Below are 18,955 nucleotides of genomic sequence, written 5' to 3'. Positions count from 1 at the left end.
GGCAGGACTACAGCTTGGACCACAAGCACAGGTTTTTTTGGGAAAGGATGTATCATTGGTGAGAGACAGGATAACACATTATCTAACTGGAGGGAAGAAGCTTATTAGAGAAGCATTTGGCTGAAGAGCTTATGCACACAGATGTGATTCATCTCAAAAGATCAACATTTTCAAGCTAAATCACAGGTTCTGCATTTTGAAGGCAGGAAGAGGCAATTCCCACCAACAGTTTTTTGTGCTGGCTGCCAGACATTATACTGCTATTATATCTGAGACACAGCTGCAAGTCTGATCCCACTCAGAAACAAAGCAATGCAAAGGTACATGTATGATCTGCATTTTTACATTCTAAGCCAGGGTCACTGCACTCATCCATCTCTTCCTTTTGGGGAGCTGACAGACATTTCCCGTTGGTGAGGGGACACTGCACAAACACAGCTCTGACCTTTTAGCAAGAAGCCTTCCACACAACTCCAGATTTCAAAGGCTGACTTTATTCTACTGTACGTAGAACATAAGCTCTACTAAAACTTATGTGGAAAATCCTCTCCTCAATTTACAGATGCTTTTATGAGCAGTCCACATTTTAAAATCCTCATGTAGCTTAACAGAGCTGCTGTGATGAAACTGCAGTGATTTTGTGTATTTGCTGAAAATACCAGTTAAAATTAACAATCTCAAAAGAAATCCCTTCTACCCAACAAATAAGGATTCCTAGTTTAGAATATAAACAATGGAAGGGAGTGTTCAGGTAGTAATTTACTGCCTTAAGCAATGGCCTGCAGAGTTCTTTATTTTTAAAAAAGTGAAATAATCTAATTCCTTTCTAAAAAAAGTCCTCAAAAAAAAAAAAGGGGGATTAGATTGCTTCTGCATTTTAGCAATTGTTTCTGAACCACTAAAAGTCAGCTGATCAAACTTTCCTTTTGCTCACATGCAGTTTTTGCAGAGAAGGTGAGAAGTAGAGCAAGCACTGACCCTACAACCTTATATAATGCTAAAACACTTCCAACACGCACACTGAACCCCCTCAGGCCAGGCCTGTGAGCACAGCATGGAAGGCAGCAGAAATGAGGGAATGGGGAAAGAACCCACAGTGTCCTAGGACAAGTTAAAAAAAAATTTAAAAAAAGAAATCAATCTATATCATTATCCATTTACATTACAATGCAGGAGTGGGGGGAACTGAAAAAGAAAGAGCTCTCTTCAATCTGGATAACTAATACCTAAGGAAAAATCCCACAGCTTTGGCTTCAGCTTCCAAGAAAGCTGGTGAGGTGAAAGAGGGGCATGTGGAGGTCAGTAGGTGATTTACAGAATGGTGATGCAGTGGCATCTGAAAAACTAAACAAATCATAAATGAAACCAAACCAGAGAGAGTCAGCTAGGAAGCAAGAGGATCCCCAGCCATCATGGAAGTGAAGACTGTGCAGCAAACAAGAAAAGATGGACCCAGAGAAGTTCTGGAGGTGATTTTGTTGAAGGTAGACGTTGGGTTTGTTTTTTTTTCTTGGAATAGCCTGCAGTGGCCTGGCACCATGAATGCAGACACTTTAATCTATACCTTGTAGATTAAAGGAAGAACTTTTCAGAGCTATCTAAAATATTTAGGAGCTTAAACTACACTGCACATTCCAAAGGAATTTGATGTGCAATTAATTAGACTGTTCTGGAATGTCTTTGGTTTTTGTTTTTAAACTGGTTTTTTCCTTGAAATCTCTGAGAAAGTGTGTTTCAAAATCAGAATGTGATTAACTGTAATTCCATATTATGGAATTACAATGAGCAGGAGAACTAATGTATGCAAGTGTTATTTCTGATTTCTGTTTCTTTACATTTTTTGGAGTCACTGTTAGTTTTTATCCTGGGCAAAAGGGTTTATGGCTTTCTTGAACTAAGCCCCTCTTTATGTAGCCAACTACAACACTGGAAGCACAATTATGCAGCTAAGACAAAATGCAGTGGTGATGCACCAATTCATCACGTTTGGGTTCTTCTAATGAAGCCCATTACTCACAGAAGAGAATTTTCTCAAGCAGTTAGTCACCAGCAGACAGCTTTCCCCATTACTCCTTCCTTTTCTGCAGCTGGTGAATAGCCTGGTCCTCCCCTCACCATCCCAGAAATGCAGTATTAGGAAAAGTCAACACCTAAATTAGAAGTAAACAAACAGTATTTAACTTTCCCTTAACCAAAAGAAATTAACAATAAAACAGTACACCTTTCATGAGCAAGCAAACCTTTTTCATTTAATAAAAAAAGACAAAAAAGACAAAAACAGCCTGCTGTCCATTTAACACTATAGAAAGATACTGAGTATCTTTCTTTAGCTTATTAAAACAAGCATACAAATAAACTAGACACTAACAACAGCTTGCATAGAAACATTTTGTTTTGTACTTTGTGCAAATCTTACTAAATAAGGCATGCTCGTGGGCTTAGGTAGCAATGCAAGAGTTATCAAGGAATGCTGAGGAACCACAAGGAAAATTCCAGGCAGTCTGCAATCCACATCCACTTACACAGTTCACTGGACTTCAAAGCCCAACAGCTGATAGCTGCAGATCTGTCTGCGACATAAGGCAACATGGTATGTGTAGGGCCCAGCACCTGCTTTCAGCTACTCGTGGGTTTACTACACATAAGATCACTTGAATTCAGAAAACCTGAGCCAGTAGTTAAAATGGGGGTTTTGGATGTGGATAGGTAAAAACCTGGCTTCAGGGTGAAGCAAGGGAAGAGGCAAAGAGGACAATGACATCAAGAAACAGCCCTTCACATAACCCCTTCAGGGTTTTGTGCACATTTTGCATGTCTTTTTGTACTGTGAACATTTCCCATGGGGCAATGTCTTTTCAAGCAAACTTGTCTCCTAACAAGTTATCCAGAAGAGTATTTCTGGAACAGAAAAAGCTAACATGTTTGTGTCTCTTAGCCAACCAACAAGTGTCTATTGCAGAAATTCAGCAAGAATTAGTGACACTGAAGAAGGGTGGCTGTGTAACGAGGAAGGGATGAAGAAGGAAGCTGCAGTAAGAACAGTATCAGAAATCTCAAATAAGTTATGTAGCACAGAGGGAAATTATAAGGCCTAACTGCAATAATATTTTGCCTCCTTCTTTTCCCTCCAAATCAAGTATTTTCAGGAAATATTGAAGTACAACTTCTTTTGAAAGCAGCTTTGCATTAAAAATCTGTTTAAACTCCAAAAGCTTTTCCAAAACACATTTTAAAAACCGACTAATAATAATCTTCAAAATCCCCCAGTGTTTTTTAACATAAAATGGAATGTTCCTGGGCTAGAGCTGCCAGCTCCTTCAGGAACTCTGGGAAAAGGGCAGCTGCAAGTACGGCGTTCCTCACGTGCACAGGAAGGCTGGGATGAGCCAGGCCTTTCTTTCCTTTCTGTCCCAGGAAAGGCTGCAGTACAGCTGAGTAAGCTTCGGGAAGATTCCTTCCTTTCCCTGGGTTGCTGCTGTGATGGACATCACCTAAAGACAGGAGGAGAGGCAGAGGAAAGAAAAAAGACTCAGTATATTAAGCACACAGAGTACTTGTACAGTGTCCAAACCCAGTTTATAAGGATTGTGTCCAGAGCTGTAATTTGCAGTACCCACATCGTGCAGGGAGATACTCCACTAATCCAGCATTTTAAAGTTCTATGTGGCCTAGTTCTGCTGCATTTTTTATTACCTATCTTTCTCCAGGTTATATATCATTCAGTTACAGCTCTGATGAGAGAAATATGTGGGCAGAAGAGAAGTCAAGGGAAAGAGTAATATGGATTTACCTTCTGAAACAGCAGATAATATCCACCTGTCTAGAGCCAGCATGGTTGTCTCCATTTCAACAATACTATGCTCTATCCCTCCCCCAGATGAAACTGTTATTTTGATTTTACTTCTCTTTCTCTGTCCTCTCCCTGTGAATCACCATGTCAGTGGGTTTGAGGCCGAGCTATCACATCACCACATGAGTTTGAAGTTAGAAACTAAGGGAAAAAAAATTTAGAATTGGATTTTTCTGCAGCTATAGGCCCCACTAATTACACTTACTTCCCTGTAAAGCAACTAACCATTAAAAAGAGAGCAAGTGAAAGCCACTGTGTGTTCTGCTATATGATCTCTGCTGCCAGAGTTCAGAGGATCAGAGCTCAAGTATCAGAATGCATGGAATTACAGTGACAGCAGCACTTAAATTTCAATCAATTGCTCCTTGTTTCAACCTGAAGCAGAACTGCCCTTTAATTAGATGATAATTAATTTAGTGAAACTAAAAAGGTGACAAAATCTAATGCTGATGGAAATAAATACTCTACGAATAAAAATTAACCTGTAGAACTCACTGCTACAAGATAGAACTCACTGCTACAAGGTATCATTGAGGCCAACAGCGGAGACAGATGAAGTCCTGTCTAACTTACAAGTGGGATGTTCTCCTGAGATGTATGAGTAAATCATTAAAAAGAAATAAAAGGGCTGTTAATTCACATACTGCAGACAAGCCCCAAACTGCATTGCTGCCCTCAGAAGGGGTTTCCCTTACATTGCACACAGTTTATGTTAAAGTAACAGTCTCAAGTGACGCCAGCCTTGCTCTGAAACCCCACCAAGCAGCGAACAGGGGGAGCTGCAGATGAAGGCCTCACTTGATGCTGCACAGCAATCCTCTGTTCAACAGCTCTGCACTTTTGCTCCTTGCCTGTACTTCACCCAAGGCACTGTGGAATTACTCTTCTCTTCCAAACACTTGAAAAAAAAAATTCATCTCAATCATTTAACAGACTCGTACTTTTCTTGAGTTTAAAACACCTTTCCAACTCCAGACTTATCAATCATTCATGTTGTTATTCTACAAATTTCTACCTACTAGAGACAGAGTACAGGAATTTCTATTCTGTGGGAAAATCTGACTGTGGGAGGAAAAACAACTTAAATTATAGATTACAATGAAAAGATAAAGTTTTAAGCTTCCCCTGAAGATTTTTTCTCAGATTTTCTAATGTCAAAACATTTCATAATTAATATTTTAAGTTTTTTAAAATAGTTTAGGCAATATAACCAGAATGCTAGTACACTGTCAAAGCTTTGCTTTTCTTTATACTCTTCCTTTTAAAAAGAATAAAAAATGATACGTCTCTAAAAATATTTTTTGTTTAGATTCAATTGCTTGTTTAGAAAAAAACCTGAAAAAAACAGAAAGGCACAGAAAGCTGATCTAGGAACTAGAGATTTGGGGTTTTTTTCTTTGATAAGGATTTTTCACTTCTCTCTAGGGTCAGGATGCAATCTGAGTCATACAATTGAAAACTGAGCAAATGAGTACTCTGAAGATTGTCACCAACACACTGAAAGAGAGCAGCTTGCACATGGAACTACATCGTGACAGCTCTAGATGTGTAACCAGAGCCCAAGCTGCTGTGGAAGAAACCACACACTACTGCAAGCAAAAAAGAACAAATTGTACCATTTCTGTTCAAAAACCTTCAGAGACCAACGCTGTGAAGTGAGAGAAAATTCTCTGTAATGTTTTGGTTTTACATTTGTCTTCCTCACTAACTCTGGTTTCAGGTTTTCATATGTGAATTTTGTAGGAGGCTGGCTATGCTCAGACCTACAGAGAACACGGGGTTTATTCACCACTTCTTTTCAGAGGAAAAATCCCTCAGAGAGCAACCAGTATGTCTGACAGTCAGAGGTGTTCAAGCTAATGCAAAGTCCATGGGGAGTTCCCAATTTGTTGTTTGGTTTTTGTTTGTTTTTTTTTTGTTTTTGTTTTTCATTTACCATTATTGCAGCAGTTCCTACCTTGCACTTTTTAATCAATATAATGAACTACTGGTTGATGGGCTACTGAACCAACTCTCCCCCAAGACTACAGTTTGACGACTTGCATCACTAGTCCTATAGGGAACCAAGTCTGCAGTTATCCAGACATTTACTTACTCCACTTATTTGTTCTTTGCAGGAGTTGCCACTATACAGAAGAAAGTGTACTAACAGGGTGACTAAGCAGCCTTGCTTCAAATCCCTAAATAATGACCAGTATGAGTCAACCTGGCAAATTCTGAAGCTCACAGAAGAAAACTGACGTAAAACAGGAAGTATAAATAAATGTCATTGGGAATGCATTATGTGAAAGTTCTTATTGCAAGCACCTGAGAAAAAAAAGGACTCTGAATATTGCCTCCTAATCTCATCTCCCACATGCTAGCTACAAGGCCATCTAACTGTTAGGCTTTCTATGGCACCAAAATGCAGAGCCTAAAATGCTACTGACATATGCAGTACACAGCTTTTTTACAGCAGACCAACAGACCAACTCTTTGGGAAGCTGCCTTAGCAAGATCATAATTTTACAGACTAGATGTACTGCAAACATCAGAAACACATACTATGCTGACTACAAACTAGGCAGATTATTCTTCAGAGTCTTGAAAAAAGAAAACACAATTAAAATGGCACATAAAGAATCCTGATTTCCACACCTCTGGAAATCCAAGAAAAGCCCCAGCATCTTCACAGAAGTATGGGCAGAGTGAGTGATTATTAATGACTCCCAAAGATGAGTAAGCACACACTTGTAAATGCAGCCTCTCTTGAACCCTCTTGCAGTCAGCTCTTCATGACCCACCAAATTTGACACACTCCCATCGTGTGGCAAGTTGGCTTTTAAGAGAAGCGTGCATCCAACGTTGCCCACTCAGCAGCAAGCTGAGAACAAGCATGTCCTCAGGGCAGGGCTTCAGCTCTACCCATTGCCTGCCTGTGTCTGGAAGGTTCTTATTTGGCAGCTAAGACTTTATTTTCTTTATTTTTACTAGCTTGCCCCACAGTGGTAAAAATAAGTACAGGTAACTGTAAAGACAGGTGCACTGTGCACGTGCTTGAGAGGCAGCAGATGTTACAGAGTCCCCTGCAAAGCTGGCTTGGTGGGGTGATACCTGTCTAACTCTCCACTGCTCATAGACACACACCTTTTGGTTTTTTTCTGTTTGTTTTGCTTTGCTTGTCATACAAGATAGATACTAGCCAGAAAACTTTCAGTGTCTTATCTCCTTCAGTGGTAGCCCAAACCATGACACCAAGCATTATTCAACTGCTGCAGAAACCAGTTCATCCTGGACTTCTGTCCTCTCTAACATTTATCAAAAAGAAAACCAATGACCTAGCTGAAGGTCAGGCTAAAAATAAAATGCACATATGCCACCTCACCTCATGCTTTGAAAGTGAGTTTGTTTACTGACAGCAAGCCAAGGACTGATTCTGTTACTTCTTTAAACAGACACTTTATATGCCAAATAAAACTTGTAAACAGCAAAGAATATCCAAATAGACCCATACACTGTGGTCTACTGAGCATCATCACTTTAAAGTTAGAAGGATACAGCTGGCTAATGACATTCACAACACACCACACCTTTTAATCATCTAGGGAAAAGGACAGGGGTAACTGGTAAGTCATTCCACCAGCCCTCCTCTGAGCGTGCTTATCATTTACCTTTGGTGAGCAATTCTTCTGCAGCATCAGACATGTCCACACGAAAAAGCAGGTACTGCTGGGCCTCCAGGAGAAGACCTGGGAAGTCTTTTTCAATGGAAGCAAAATGTTCAATCTTATTTTTCACAGATGCCAGCACCTGCCAAAACAACAGCAACAATTACGACTTTCTCCTTTGCTCCCAGTGCAGCCACAGACTGAATATTCAGGCTTTTTCTACCTGCATTAAAATAGAGTTCTGACAAAAGCTATGGTCATACAGAGTTTCCATTCTTTGCACAAATGTAATTAAAACATGGAAATGAAATAAGAAGCTCTCAGACTGGTAGGAAAGCTACATGTGAAAGTGAAAGCAGCTAATGTAAGGTTTAAGGAGACACTAAAGACACTGCTCCAGCAGGCATGGCTAACACCTGTGGTAAATACCTGATAGAGTGAGCGCACGCTGGGCTGAAACACCATGTTGGTGTTGAGCAGAAAGGAGCGAAGAAGCGGCTGTGGATAACTTGCCAGCTGAGTAATAATCCCAATAAGCAGCAAATTTACATGCAAGGAATTCTCCAGCATGTTCTCCAGCTTTGACAACACTACGCTGATGAATGGTCCTGCAAGAAAACAAGAAGGAATCAATGTTTTGTTTCCACAGAAGAAAATCCCTAAGATCCAGAAAAAAGGCATTTAAAGGGAATTTTGACCATTATAACCAATCAAATTAGGCCTCCCACACAGTAATTAAAGACAGCAGGGAGAAAACCCAAACTGTAGCTGAACAGAGAATGCAGACTTATCAGAGGTGATGAAAGCTTTTGTGGTTAGCAGCACATTTGCTACCTAGCCAACCAGTTTACATTAATGGCATATTTAACATTCATGAGTATTCCACTTGCATGTGCCAATAAGGATTTAGCCTAGGACATTACAGTCTAGCATTCTATTCCCCTTGAATAAACTGGAAGGGTACTACTAGTTTTAATGCAAATAGAATCTGCTCTTTTGACTCTTCCTGTGCCCTATTTCTATGTAAGGACTGGGCAAAGTGAATTATTTCTATTTCCTGTTCTATCAAAAAACTGGTTTTCTAAAGAAAATATTAAAATGCTATTCTAAACATAAAAATCAAGCTGTGATAGTTCCCATCACAAGAAAAGGCATCTTCAGTACACCAAACAGTCACACAAAGCAGGGAAGACATTAAAATAGATTTATAAGCATAATTGCTGGTAGACAGGCGTTATCATATAAATGTCACCCATAAACAATAGCTTTAGTTTGTGTATTCATGCTGAAGGACAGCCACTGAACTACAGAAGCATTTACCATGAAGTACATAAACCCTTCGTGCTCAAGCTTAAGAGACCTTTGCAAGGCTGAGAATAACTTCACCCAAATACCACCCTGTTGGACCACACAGCTGGGGAGATGCTTGAGGCACCCAGTACAAGGGACCTACTCACAAGTAATGTCCCTTGTCCCACCCACAGTCACACCACACTATTCCAGTTGCATAAGAGCTAGGAAAACCATGCAGAAGAATCCCTGGATGATTAGCACTGTTATCTTTGAATACCCCGCCCTCAAACCTGACAAAAGATATATGCCATGGGCATTTCTAGGGTGAAGCAGGTGGCCATAATCCAACACCATTCCAGCTCTCCTCAGCGTGCACCTGGCTGCCATTCGAGCTGGCTGGGCACAGGCACAGCCCAGTTCAACGTGCCTGCTGGAAACTGCAGCAGAGGCTAAGGCACTTCTGGCCCAGAGCAACAGGAAGGATCAAACGAGGAGTGCCCCTGCTGCCATTCCTTAACAGAGCTCCACTAAAGGCTGGAATCTGCCGTGCCTTACAGCAACTGTGAGCACAAAGCCAGCACTCCTTCCAGACTCATCTCTCGGGGCTAATGCTGGCACAGCTCCGCCTGCAAGAGGAAAGGTGGGAGGGCCAGTGTTGACAAGGCTTCATGTGGCTGCTGCCTTTCAGCCACCACCACAGCCATCAGAGCCGGGCACCCAGTGAAGCAGCCCCAAACACTTTTGCTGAGATACAGTTTCTTCTGTCCCAACATAACCTATCCAGTTCACGGTGACATTTTCACAGAGCTCCTGAGGGGAGCTCTACTGTATCAAAAGGGATGGCAGAAGGAGCTGAGATGTGTCACTGTTTCTCTTCTCTAGGTAACACTTCAAAGCTGAGTAGGTAAAGCTGAAGCTGCAAGGGAGGTTACCAAATACATAAAAAAAATTTTAAAGGTGATAGCATGACTTTCACTCCCAAGAATTTATTGAAATGACAATCAGAGGATGTAAGCAGAGTTTAGAAGCCTTGTAAGAAACAGGGTAACTAGATGAGAAATCAAAAAATTACTCCGTTCATGGCCATGAAGTCAAGCACTGATATATGGAGAGGGAAGAAACAAAATACAGATTCCTGTTCCTGAACACCGCAAGTGAAAATAGGGATGCAAGTGTTTAACGCTTTTACCATGGATATAAGACATTGAGAGGGCATTTTCTTCACAGATCCATAGGCCTGAAGAGAGAATTTTTGCATTGCTGACACTTACGGGCTGTGGGAAACTTCTGTCAGAGAGAGGCCTCATCCCTTAATGCCATCCCAAAACAGTAAAGCAACCTTAAAACTGTATCAAACACTTCAACAAACATAATACAGGATCCCAAATTAGATACAGAATCATAGAATGGTTTGGGTTGGAAGGGACCTCAAAGACTATCTAGTTCCAAGCTCCCTGTCCTGGGCAGGAACACCTTCCATTAGATCAGGCTGCTGTCTTTGAAAGGTCCTGCAATTTTAACATTTCCAAGGTGTTGTTGTGAGTACCTCCTTACACGCAATCACTAAGATCTTCACTAAAGCCAGCTAAGGAGTCTAAGATTAAAACACACTGTAGATGGGTAGTAAACATCTAGGCTTATTGTGCTTAGCTTTATATCTTCATTTTCCTCAGTTCTGAGGTTTTCGTGGATTTGGGTGAGGGGTGGGTTTTTGAAAATGAACAAATGAAGAGAGGGACTAGATGAAGAATGAGAGACAGAGAGAACATTTTTGAGCTACATTTGACAGCAGATAATATGAAACAAATATCTGGATACAATTAGCTTCTGGTACAAGGAAATTGCCATCACAGCAAAATATCAAATTAGTTGAAAAACAGACTGGATTTTTCTATTAAGAAACAGTGACAAGTATTCTGGCCACAGCTGACTAGAAAGGGCTGCTTTTCAATAAACATACATTTTCCCCCTCCAAATGAATGAGAAGCCATCTTAGAGAGGTTTTTTGTTGGGTGAGGAAACCTAGTACATGATTATTTTTTATTATTTGCGTTACTCTGGTATCTAGGAGACCTAATTAAAGACCAGGAGCCTTGCAGTGCAAGGAGCTGCAAAAATACAGATCAAAAGCCCACTTTGACCTCCAGTAGCAATGCCATTCCTGAATAGCTTGGACAGTCAGCAGAGAGCAATCTTAAATTGCTGCCTGGCACTAGACAGAAAAGCATGCCAACAGCGAGGGCAGACCTGACACTGGAGAACAGGATGTCAGGGCAGAGCAGGGAGACAGGCACGTACAGACATGGCACCAGTGCTGACACCTTCTGCTACAATGTGGAATAGCAGAGAGAGGAAAAATGGCACTGTGATCTTGCATCCATCCCATCAGAGATTAAAGATGGCAGAAAAATTACTTACTTGGGCTCTGTAAATTAAAACAGCTACTCTCAACACCTTTCAACTGAAAAAACCTCCTCTGGTGTGACGGAGCTCTCACATACAAACAACATAACCCCTGCTCAATGTTCTAAACAATAACCAAGAAAAAAACCCTGAAACACTACTATTTGCTTTCACCACACACTCAGATGACTGTTGTATTTTCACATTGGATCTCTCACTCTCCTTGGAGTGGTTTCAGCTATTTAGGCTATACCCTGTTTAGTGCCAGGACTCTTCCTTCTCTATGTTTGCATTGTGTGCCACAGTGTGATCTCACTGGGCCCCCTTTAATCACCATGCCTTCTTATATTTGTTATGTATGTAATTAACAGGACATTCCACCTGTAAATGGAGCACTCTGGCTCCTTGGAGAGTGCTTGGGCGAGACATCCTCCTTTGGTCCAAAGGGAGGTGATATGCTTTCTGCAGAAGGGGTATCTGCTGAGAAATTCTCAAAGTCCTCCTCTTCTTCTGCTGGAGAGACAGGATCAGGAGCATCCAACTTCTGCTCCTCCATGCTTGCACTGTTTGGAACCAGTTCCTTAATAATTCTGTCATACTGTGCAATGAAATCCTCACCATCTGTGCTCAGCAGTTTTACAGTTAAGTTACAATCTGCCTCCTGAGAAGAAATCTTTAACTCTAAGTCTGGCTGTGGATCAATCTCAGTCATTTTCTGGTTTATTTGTTCTCTCATTACACCTTTAGTTGAGCTTGAATTTCTCTTACTGTGCTCATCCAAGTCCATTTCCAGCTGGGTCTTTGCAAGAGACCCATTGACTACGGTCTGGCTCTGCACCTTGTGTTCTCTGGCTACATTTAAAGCTTTCTCCTTGGAGCTGTCATCATCTTGAGTATCCTTCTGGGCACATAACCTGTAAACCATAATATCATCCTGAAAGTCTGACTCCTCTATGTAAGAGCCTTTGACGAGCATAATGGCATTTTTTTTCATTTCCTGAATGTGTTTTGGTGGCTCTGCAGGTGGCTGCATTTCTGTGCTTCCCAGATCATCATACGGTTGTGGCGAGCTCACATTAGAACCAGGAGAAATCCCTGTGTCATAGCTATCATCCCATTCTAGCTCCAGCTGCATCTTCTCACTGAATGGAGTTGCTCGAGCAGAGCTACACGTGCTAGGGGTCCTTTGCTGGAGCCGAAACATGGGGTGCTCCACATCCGTACTGTTCTCCTCTGCAAGCGTCTCGATAAAGGTGTCTGGATCAGGATTTACTCCATCATACAAGGCAGACCAAACCTTACAATCTTTCATGCACTGGATGATGGCTTCTTGAGCTTCCCCCAGGTACTGCAAGTAGCTGATGTCCACAGCCCTTCCATATTCCACAATGCAAGCAGATTCAGAAGAGTGTCTACCAGGATCTGGAAGTAAAGAAGACGTATCAAGAGTAGTGCATCCAATTTTCTCCAGCAAGACATCCACTAAGACGTTGCAGGGAGAGTCTTTAACCCTAACAATCCAATAAGGCAGGAAGACCAAAGCATAACAATTGAGATTTGCTCATAAACACACTTTTTCCTATCACAAAGATAGAGCTGTAACTCAAGATTTCTATGAGCCTGCATTCAAACCTTAATGCAGTAACCACTCTGAAGCAGCCAGAGTTGCTTCCATGTATCAGTACACTATTGTCATGAATACATATTCAAGCCGGATAGCTGTTAAAACAAGGTTTCGATAGACCTGGACATAAGGAAGGAATTAAACGAACTTTCTACTCCAGGCTTGCCCAGTTTATTGTTGCCCACCGCACTTCCTTCCCCTTCTACTCCTTCACAATTCCTCCCATAAGGTGCTACCAGATCAAACACAATTAATGATTTTGTCTTCCCCTGAGCACCAATTACCTTTAGTTAGTGCTGGTTTTGTCCAGAGAATATAGTCTTTTCCTTGGCTTTCAAGTGTCAAAGTGATTCCAGTGGAGCAGCAGAGAGGTGTCAGGGCCAGCAGTTTTGCAGCAGATACAGAGTAGCAGTCTCTCTCTTTCACAGCCCTCCGCTGGCTCAGCATCATGTGGTTGCACGGGATCAGATACCTGAAACAGCAGTGCCCAGCATCATTTATCCTTTCATGTTAGAGAAAGCAACAACACAGAATTCCTTTCCCATCTTCTTGCCTTCTCAAAAACCAGCAATAATAATATTTACAGTGATCAATTTTCTAAACCTCTCAAGAGCATGAAACCATGACTCTTTATATTGTGATGCTTGGTTTGATAAGGAGCTGTCAAGATGAGCAGAGATAGGAGACAGTTGCATCAGAACAGGGAACCCTTTGCAGGTCAGAGCAAACCTGTTGTAAGAAAGTATGGAGGAAGTGTGGGATGGGCAGATGTCAAAGGCTTGGTCTGGCTATGAACGCATTCTGTCTCAGAATCCTCAATTTATTTGTCTCCTGGGAAATCCAGAGAGGCAGTTTGCCAGATGAGCAGCCAGAAAGAAATGGAGGGAAGGGTCATCCAAGCATTTTACTGCAATAGATCAAGACTGAGCTCTTAGGCAGAGGAAAAAACTAAAGGAAGCTACTAAGGAACAGAGAAAGCAGTCTCATCTTGAACTTCTTTAGAGCACCTTGGTTTTACTTTTTAAAAGCACTTTTATAAGAGCCTCAGTGACAACTGCAACAATGATCTGCCATTTAAAATGCAAATAAATTCTAAAGGATTTCCTAAATAAACAAAAAGATCAACCACAGCACTCTAATGCTAGACTGGTGATGTGCTTGTGTTTACAGAGGTCCTAGCAGTATTTCCAGGCACCACTGCCAGATGTATAAGGAATTTCACCTTAATGCCTATGTGTGAAGGGACAGACAGTATCTGGAACATTCATGTGATTTGCAACGCTAAAAGCCCAAGTCAGTTACACCAATATTTCCAAATAAATAACCAGTTCTCATCTAATAAATATACCCAAATTATAAGTATTTTGAAGCAATGTACAGAATGACAAAAGAAAACCAAAACTTATCACTGTGTTTAGTACATCACTTAATATACCTAGAATAGTGCAGGAACATGAAGTGTTCTCATTGAGTGAGGAATCAAAGAGCTGGAAAACAACAAGAAGGGTAGGAGCTGCAAACAGTACATACGCCTGTATCACAGTGCATAATACACTAGAGAAAACATGCAGGAGGGAAGAATTATGCATTTAGAAGCAGGGAATAAGGACTTTGGAGGTGATAAATATATTCTTAGCTTCTCTCACTTTTATAGAAATAAATCACAAGAAAAATCTCTTGCTCTGGAGATCTCAGGATGTAAATCAAACCTCATCAGGTCTGGTAGACTTTTGCTGGGACTATAAATATTGTTATCTCTGTAGTTACTTGGATTTCTGCTCTCTTGGAGAACTCCCACCCATCTCTGCATCCACAGAGAGAGACCATACGTCCCAGAGTTAGCATGAAGAATGGCAAAAAGAGTTTGGGCTTTACCTTAAAACCAGCTGTAACATCACATCTTCACAATGCAAGCCAATGAGTGTTCTGAACAACGCCAAGGAGACCACACAGAGCTGGAAAATGATAAACATTGTCAGCTTTTGATCTGGAAATTGTATCTTTCCAATCTTCCTTGCATACTACATTACAATATGGCTCTGCCAGAACATCACGATTTATAAGACACTCTCAGAATGATATTTCATTTAGTCAGCACCCCATGAGATTTTTTTTTTCAAGGTGTCTAGGGCTATGCATGTAATATGTTACATTTTAACAAAATACACTCCTAAACAGAATTTTCCCTCAAATAAGCTACTAAAAAAATCCGTCTTAAATATTATTCAAATGTATTAATTTAAGTTGACTTATCATGAACTGAACCCTGTAACTTCCAATATAGTGTTTTAGTTTTTACCTCTGACATAGAAGTTGAACCAATTAAAGGTCTTTTTTGAAAGAAAAGTTATAAATCACTTCAGGTTTCTGTTGCTTTAGTATAAGGAATTATTAGTGTTCTGCACATTAAGAAGCTGAATGGTTGAAGAGCTTCACAACAAGCCTTTGGAAGAGGTCAGATTCTTGCATGAAAGGTGTGTTTTAACTGAGAGAGATGTAAGAGGAAAGCAGATTTCCTGTTTTTCTCCTATGAAACTTACAAGGAGTTAAGTATAACTTTTCTTCATGACATGAAACTTCAGAAACACCTGCTGCTGCTGCCTCAAATTATCCTCTATTTAAGAAATTTAAGTTTACAGGGAAATAGTAATCATTAGTCTTTGCAAATGTGGAATCTTCTGAATAACTAAATCCAAGTCTATTTTTGCACTGTGTAAAAATATAAGATTTAAAATACACTCAAGAAACAAAGAGGATAGTATTTCTACAAGTCCTTTCAGGCACCTGTCTCTAAACAAGTTTAACTCTGTGAATGATTAATTAGTATTTTCATCAATAGTAATGTACACAGCTTTTATGCTATGTTTGCACTTGGCTGAGCTATACTGCAGAAAACTCCTTTAGCATCACAGAACCACTTTGGCTGAGATCCTGAGCTGCTCAGGGCTGCAGAATTCTTTACAATTCCCATCTTGTTTGCCTATGGAATAGTAATTAATGATCAGCAGAGACAACAGCATTTGCATTTTTGTTGACAGAACCGTTTCAGTTTTCAGAGTTAATCCATCATAGAGATGCACTAACAGCAGCATATATATCGATATTTGCATGCACTTACATTTCAAAACAATTTTCAGATGAAGCTACTGTCCCTAATACACAAATTTAATGCATATGCTGGTGTTCTGGCTTCTCTAAAACATTACTGCACATTCTAAGCATTCACTTGCACTAAAACAGTATACTCAATTTCATCCATGAAGCTCTGCATCACCCAAGAGTCAGCCAAGGCTGCCAGTCAAGCTAGGCTCACTCAAGCAGTCCAGTGCAACAAGCAGTCATTTTCTCATCCAGAAGATCCAACTGCTGGCAAAGGTAACTACTCTCTCTCCAGCAGGCAGCCCTCCAGCCACCGTGCTGCACTGTGCCCAGGCTGAGAAGGGGCTCAGCACAAACCTGAGATAAACCCTACTGCACAAGGGAATGAAGGCAAACAGAAGGAGCAGCAGCCTCATCACTTGAGCAAGAAATCATGCTCTTTTAGTCAAATAAAGCAGGCAACATCATAGTTAAGTAAACATGCTACAGAAATACAGACTATAGATTCCTGAAAAATACATCAGCGAGATCACAGTTAACAACTGGGATCCATTTGGAGACTTCCTTAGAGGGCTCCCATTGTTTCCCCAGACAGACTATTTGAAAATGCTTGTTGCTTGGCAAAGCTCCAAAGATCAGAAATGCTCCTCACCACAAGTATATTTATAAGTCCCAGGGAGAGCTATCTATGATAGCACTAATCCAGCACTAGTCAGAAGAAAAATGTTTCCAAATTTACCTTTTATCTTCCAAAAGGATTCAGACTTTCAGAAGCTCTCAATACCTCTATGCCATTTCTTACATATGTGAAATCACCTCACAGGTTTATTAGCTTTATATAGTGGTTGCTAAATGTCAAAACACACACACAAAACTCAGAGGGTGGAGATATCACACCATTGGGTGGAGGGTAGAAAATTCCTAGCTAAACAAGTACTCAACTGTAATATATGAAATCTCCCACTTAAACACTGAATCTACATCCATGCTGAGTTCCTGAACTTCCTTTCTGCTTGTCTTACCCGGAATGGTGTGTTGATTCTGCTGGTAAGTGTATCCAGGATATGAACATTCTCATGTCGGTGCAGCAAAATAAAGCGGAGGAAAATCTTGAGGAGAGCTGGCTCCGAAACGCTGCGCAAGAAGAGATCCAGGTATGCAGTCGTAGTCATCACTTCCTCCACAGTCACCTGTAAGCACAAGTAATGCAAATACTGCAAACACAAACATACTGCACACACAAAATATCCACCCATCCATCCTCTGCAACGGTACATCCAGCAAAGCTCTGCATCCATTACACTGCCATAAAAACACAGAATCTTCACTCTTAAACTGGCCTCACAAGCATTCTGAACACATTTCCTACCTGTCTTGCATCCCCAGGAAAAACATCCTCCCTCATACTGACAGCCCAGATCTCACACATCGTGAAAATCAAAGGACCAAATCATGCTAGAAGATACCCAGCACCTTTCTGCCCATGTCATCTCCTTTGCATCATACGTGTTGTCCCTCAGAAGCATTTTCAGATGTTGTGAATGCCTGCATCTACCACTTAATTAAAAATAAATGTCAGAGCAGAATCAAAGCACAGTACAAAGTCATGGTCGTGCAGCTTTAAAGAGAAAATTCCCATAGATATCCAGAATTTTGTCATGATTTTCCTTCTTTTTATTTTACCACAGCACAATTTCTCATTTCACTCAATTTTTAAAAGGAGTATGTATTCAGAAATATATTCACACAAAAAGCCCAACCCAAAATCAGTAATCACTACTGAACTATTAGTAGATCAAAATAGAATTCATGATCCATGTGACATTTGCATACCATAACCCACGCTGCTCTGCTTATTGCAATCCCTTGGAGATTATCTATTCACAGAACACACTGGCAAAGCACAGAAAATTCCAAAGCCCACCTCTGCACCATGTACTGCTCTTGCAAAGTCAGCATTTTTTAAATAGTTACCCAGGAATCTAATAAGCTTAAGTGCACAAAGATAAACCTTCAAATACAAGAATCTGTCTCTGTGAAAGGAAGTATTAAACATCTTTTGTTTACCAAACTTAGCTGGATAAATGAAAAGACTGATTTTATTAAAAAAAAATCAAAGCTGTCACTTAAGACCTAAGAGGATTTAGAAAATACTCAGAAGGGCAACGTTTACGTAACATGCTGTAAATATTAAAATCCCTGTTCCATTATGCTGCATGTTAGCCATGTACACAGTAATGTCATGATGCAAACATTCTCTTTAAAGCATTTAGGATCACAAGCTGCTTCTGGGTGGTTACACAGAACATAGGAATGGAGTACACAGCCTGCAGACCTTATGGAGAGAGAAGCTCTAAAGCTAAGGTCATTGAATCACTCTCAGTCTGAAGCTTTACTCTAATACTCAGCTACACCATCATTAATACACTGGGATACTAGCTCATTTTGGCATTAGAAACAAAGCACCAGTGAAGCAGCAACAGTCAAATTTTTCATCAGGAAACAGAAGCAGCCCAGCTCCAATCAAAACCTTTTTTTTCTTGGAAGAGGTTTGGGGAGTTGTTGTGTAAAAAGGAATAGCCTTCTGGTCAAAGTTAGTGTCTGTTGTTTTTTCTTGCCTTTTTCTTTTGCTTTTTTTATAGCAGTGAGTGGTAAAAAGCAAAGCCCAAGAAATCCATCATGTGACATCACTATGACACCATACAGCTCATGGACAAGTTCAAACTCTCTGCCAAGGAAAGGCCAGACAGAAGTAATGCATCCTTACGTCTCCATGTCACTTCTTCATCCTTTATGGGGAAAAGGAAGCACGTTCTTGGCTGTCAGTTTCACCAATGTTTGCTGACAGAATGTATATGTATCAAATACTGCAGCTGTACATGAAAGCAAGAAAAGCCAGCAGATTCACAAGGGCAGTGACCTTTTTCTAAAACCCACACTCTTTGGACAACTCATCCTACAACTTCTATCGGTGAGAAAAACCCACATGCTTTTCAAAGCGTGTATCATGAATGAAACAAAGAGCAGCAGCAGAAGAAA

At 40.6% G+C, this 18,955-nt stretch overlaps 1 protein-coding gene across 2 annotated transcripts in view; it reads right to left on the bottom strand.

Annotated features, from left to right (window-relative positions):
• Positions 1 to 2,148: 2,148 nt before the first annotated feature.
• Positions 2,149 to 18,955, bottom strand: part of FHIP1A (FHF complex subunit HOOK interacting protein 1A) — a 79,147-nt gene continuing 62,340 nt past the window's right edge. For both annotated transcript variants that reach the window (XM_041480104.1, XM_041480105.1), the window contains 7 exons: positions 16,939 to 17,106; positions 14,693 to 14,772; positions 13,102 to 13,289; positions 11,575 to 12,615; positions 7,927 to 8,105; positions 7,501 to 7,639; positions 2,149 to 3,491 (listed from right to left, as the gene is read on the bottom strand). In XM_041480104.1, coding sequence (XP_041336038.1) covers positions 3,274 to 3,491; positions 7,501 to 7,639; positions 7,927 to 8,105; positions 11,575 to 12,615; positions 13,102 to 13,289; positions 14,693 to 14,772; positions 16,939 to 17,106 — 2,013 coding nt within the window. In that variant the 3' untranslated portion in view covers positions 2,149 to 3,273. The remainder of the gene's footprint in view (positions 3,492 to 7,500; positions 7,640 to 7,926; positions 8,106 to 11,574; positions 12,616 to 13,101; positions 13,290 to 14,692; positions 14,773 to 16,938; positions 17,107 to 18,955) is intronic.

The sequence above is a fragment of the Pyrgilauda ruficollis genome, unplaced genomic scaffold, assembly GCF_017590135.1.
Source record: "Pyrgilauda ruficollis isolate IOZ18807 unplaced genomic scaffold, ASM1759013v1 scaffold5, whole genome shotgun sequence".
Classification (NCBI taxonomy): Eukaryota; Metazoa; Chordata; class Aves; order Passeriformes; family Passeridae; genus Pyrgilauda; species Pyrgilauda ruficollis.
The sequence above is the reverse complement of the archived record's forward strand: the minus strand, read 5'-3'. Positions and strand labels throughout refer to the sequence as shown.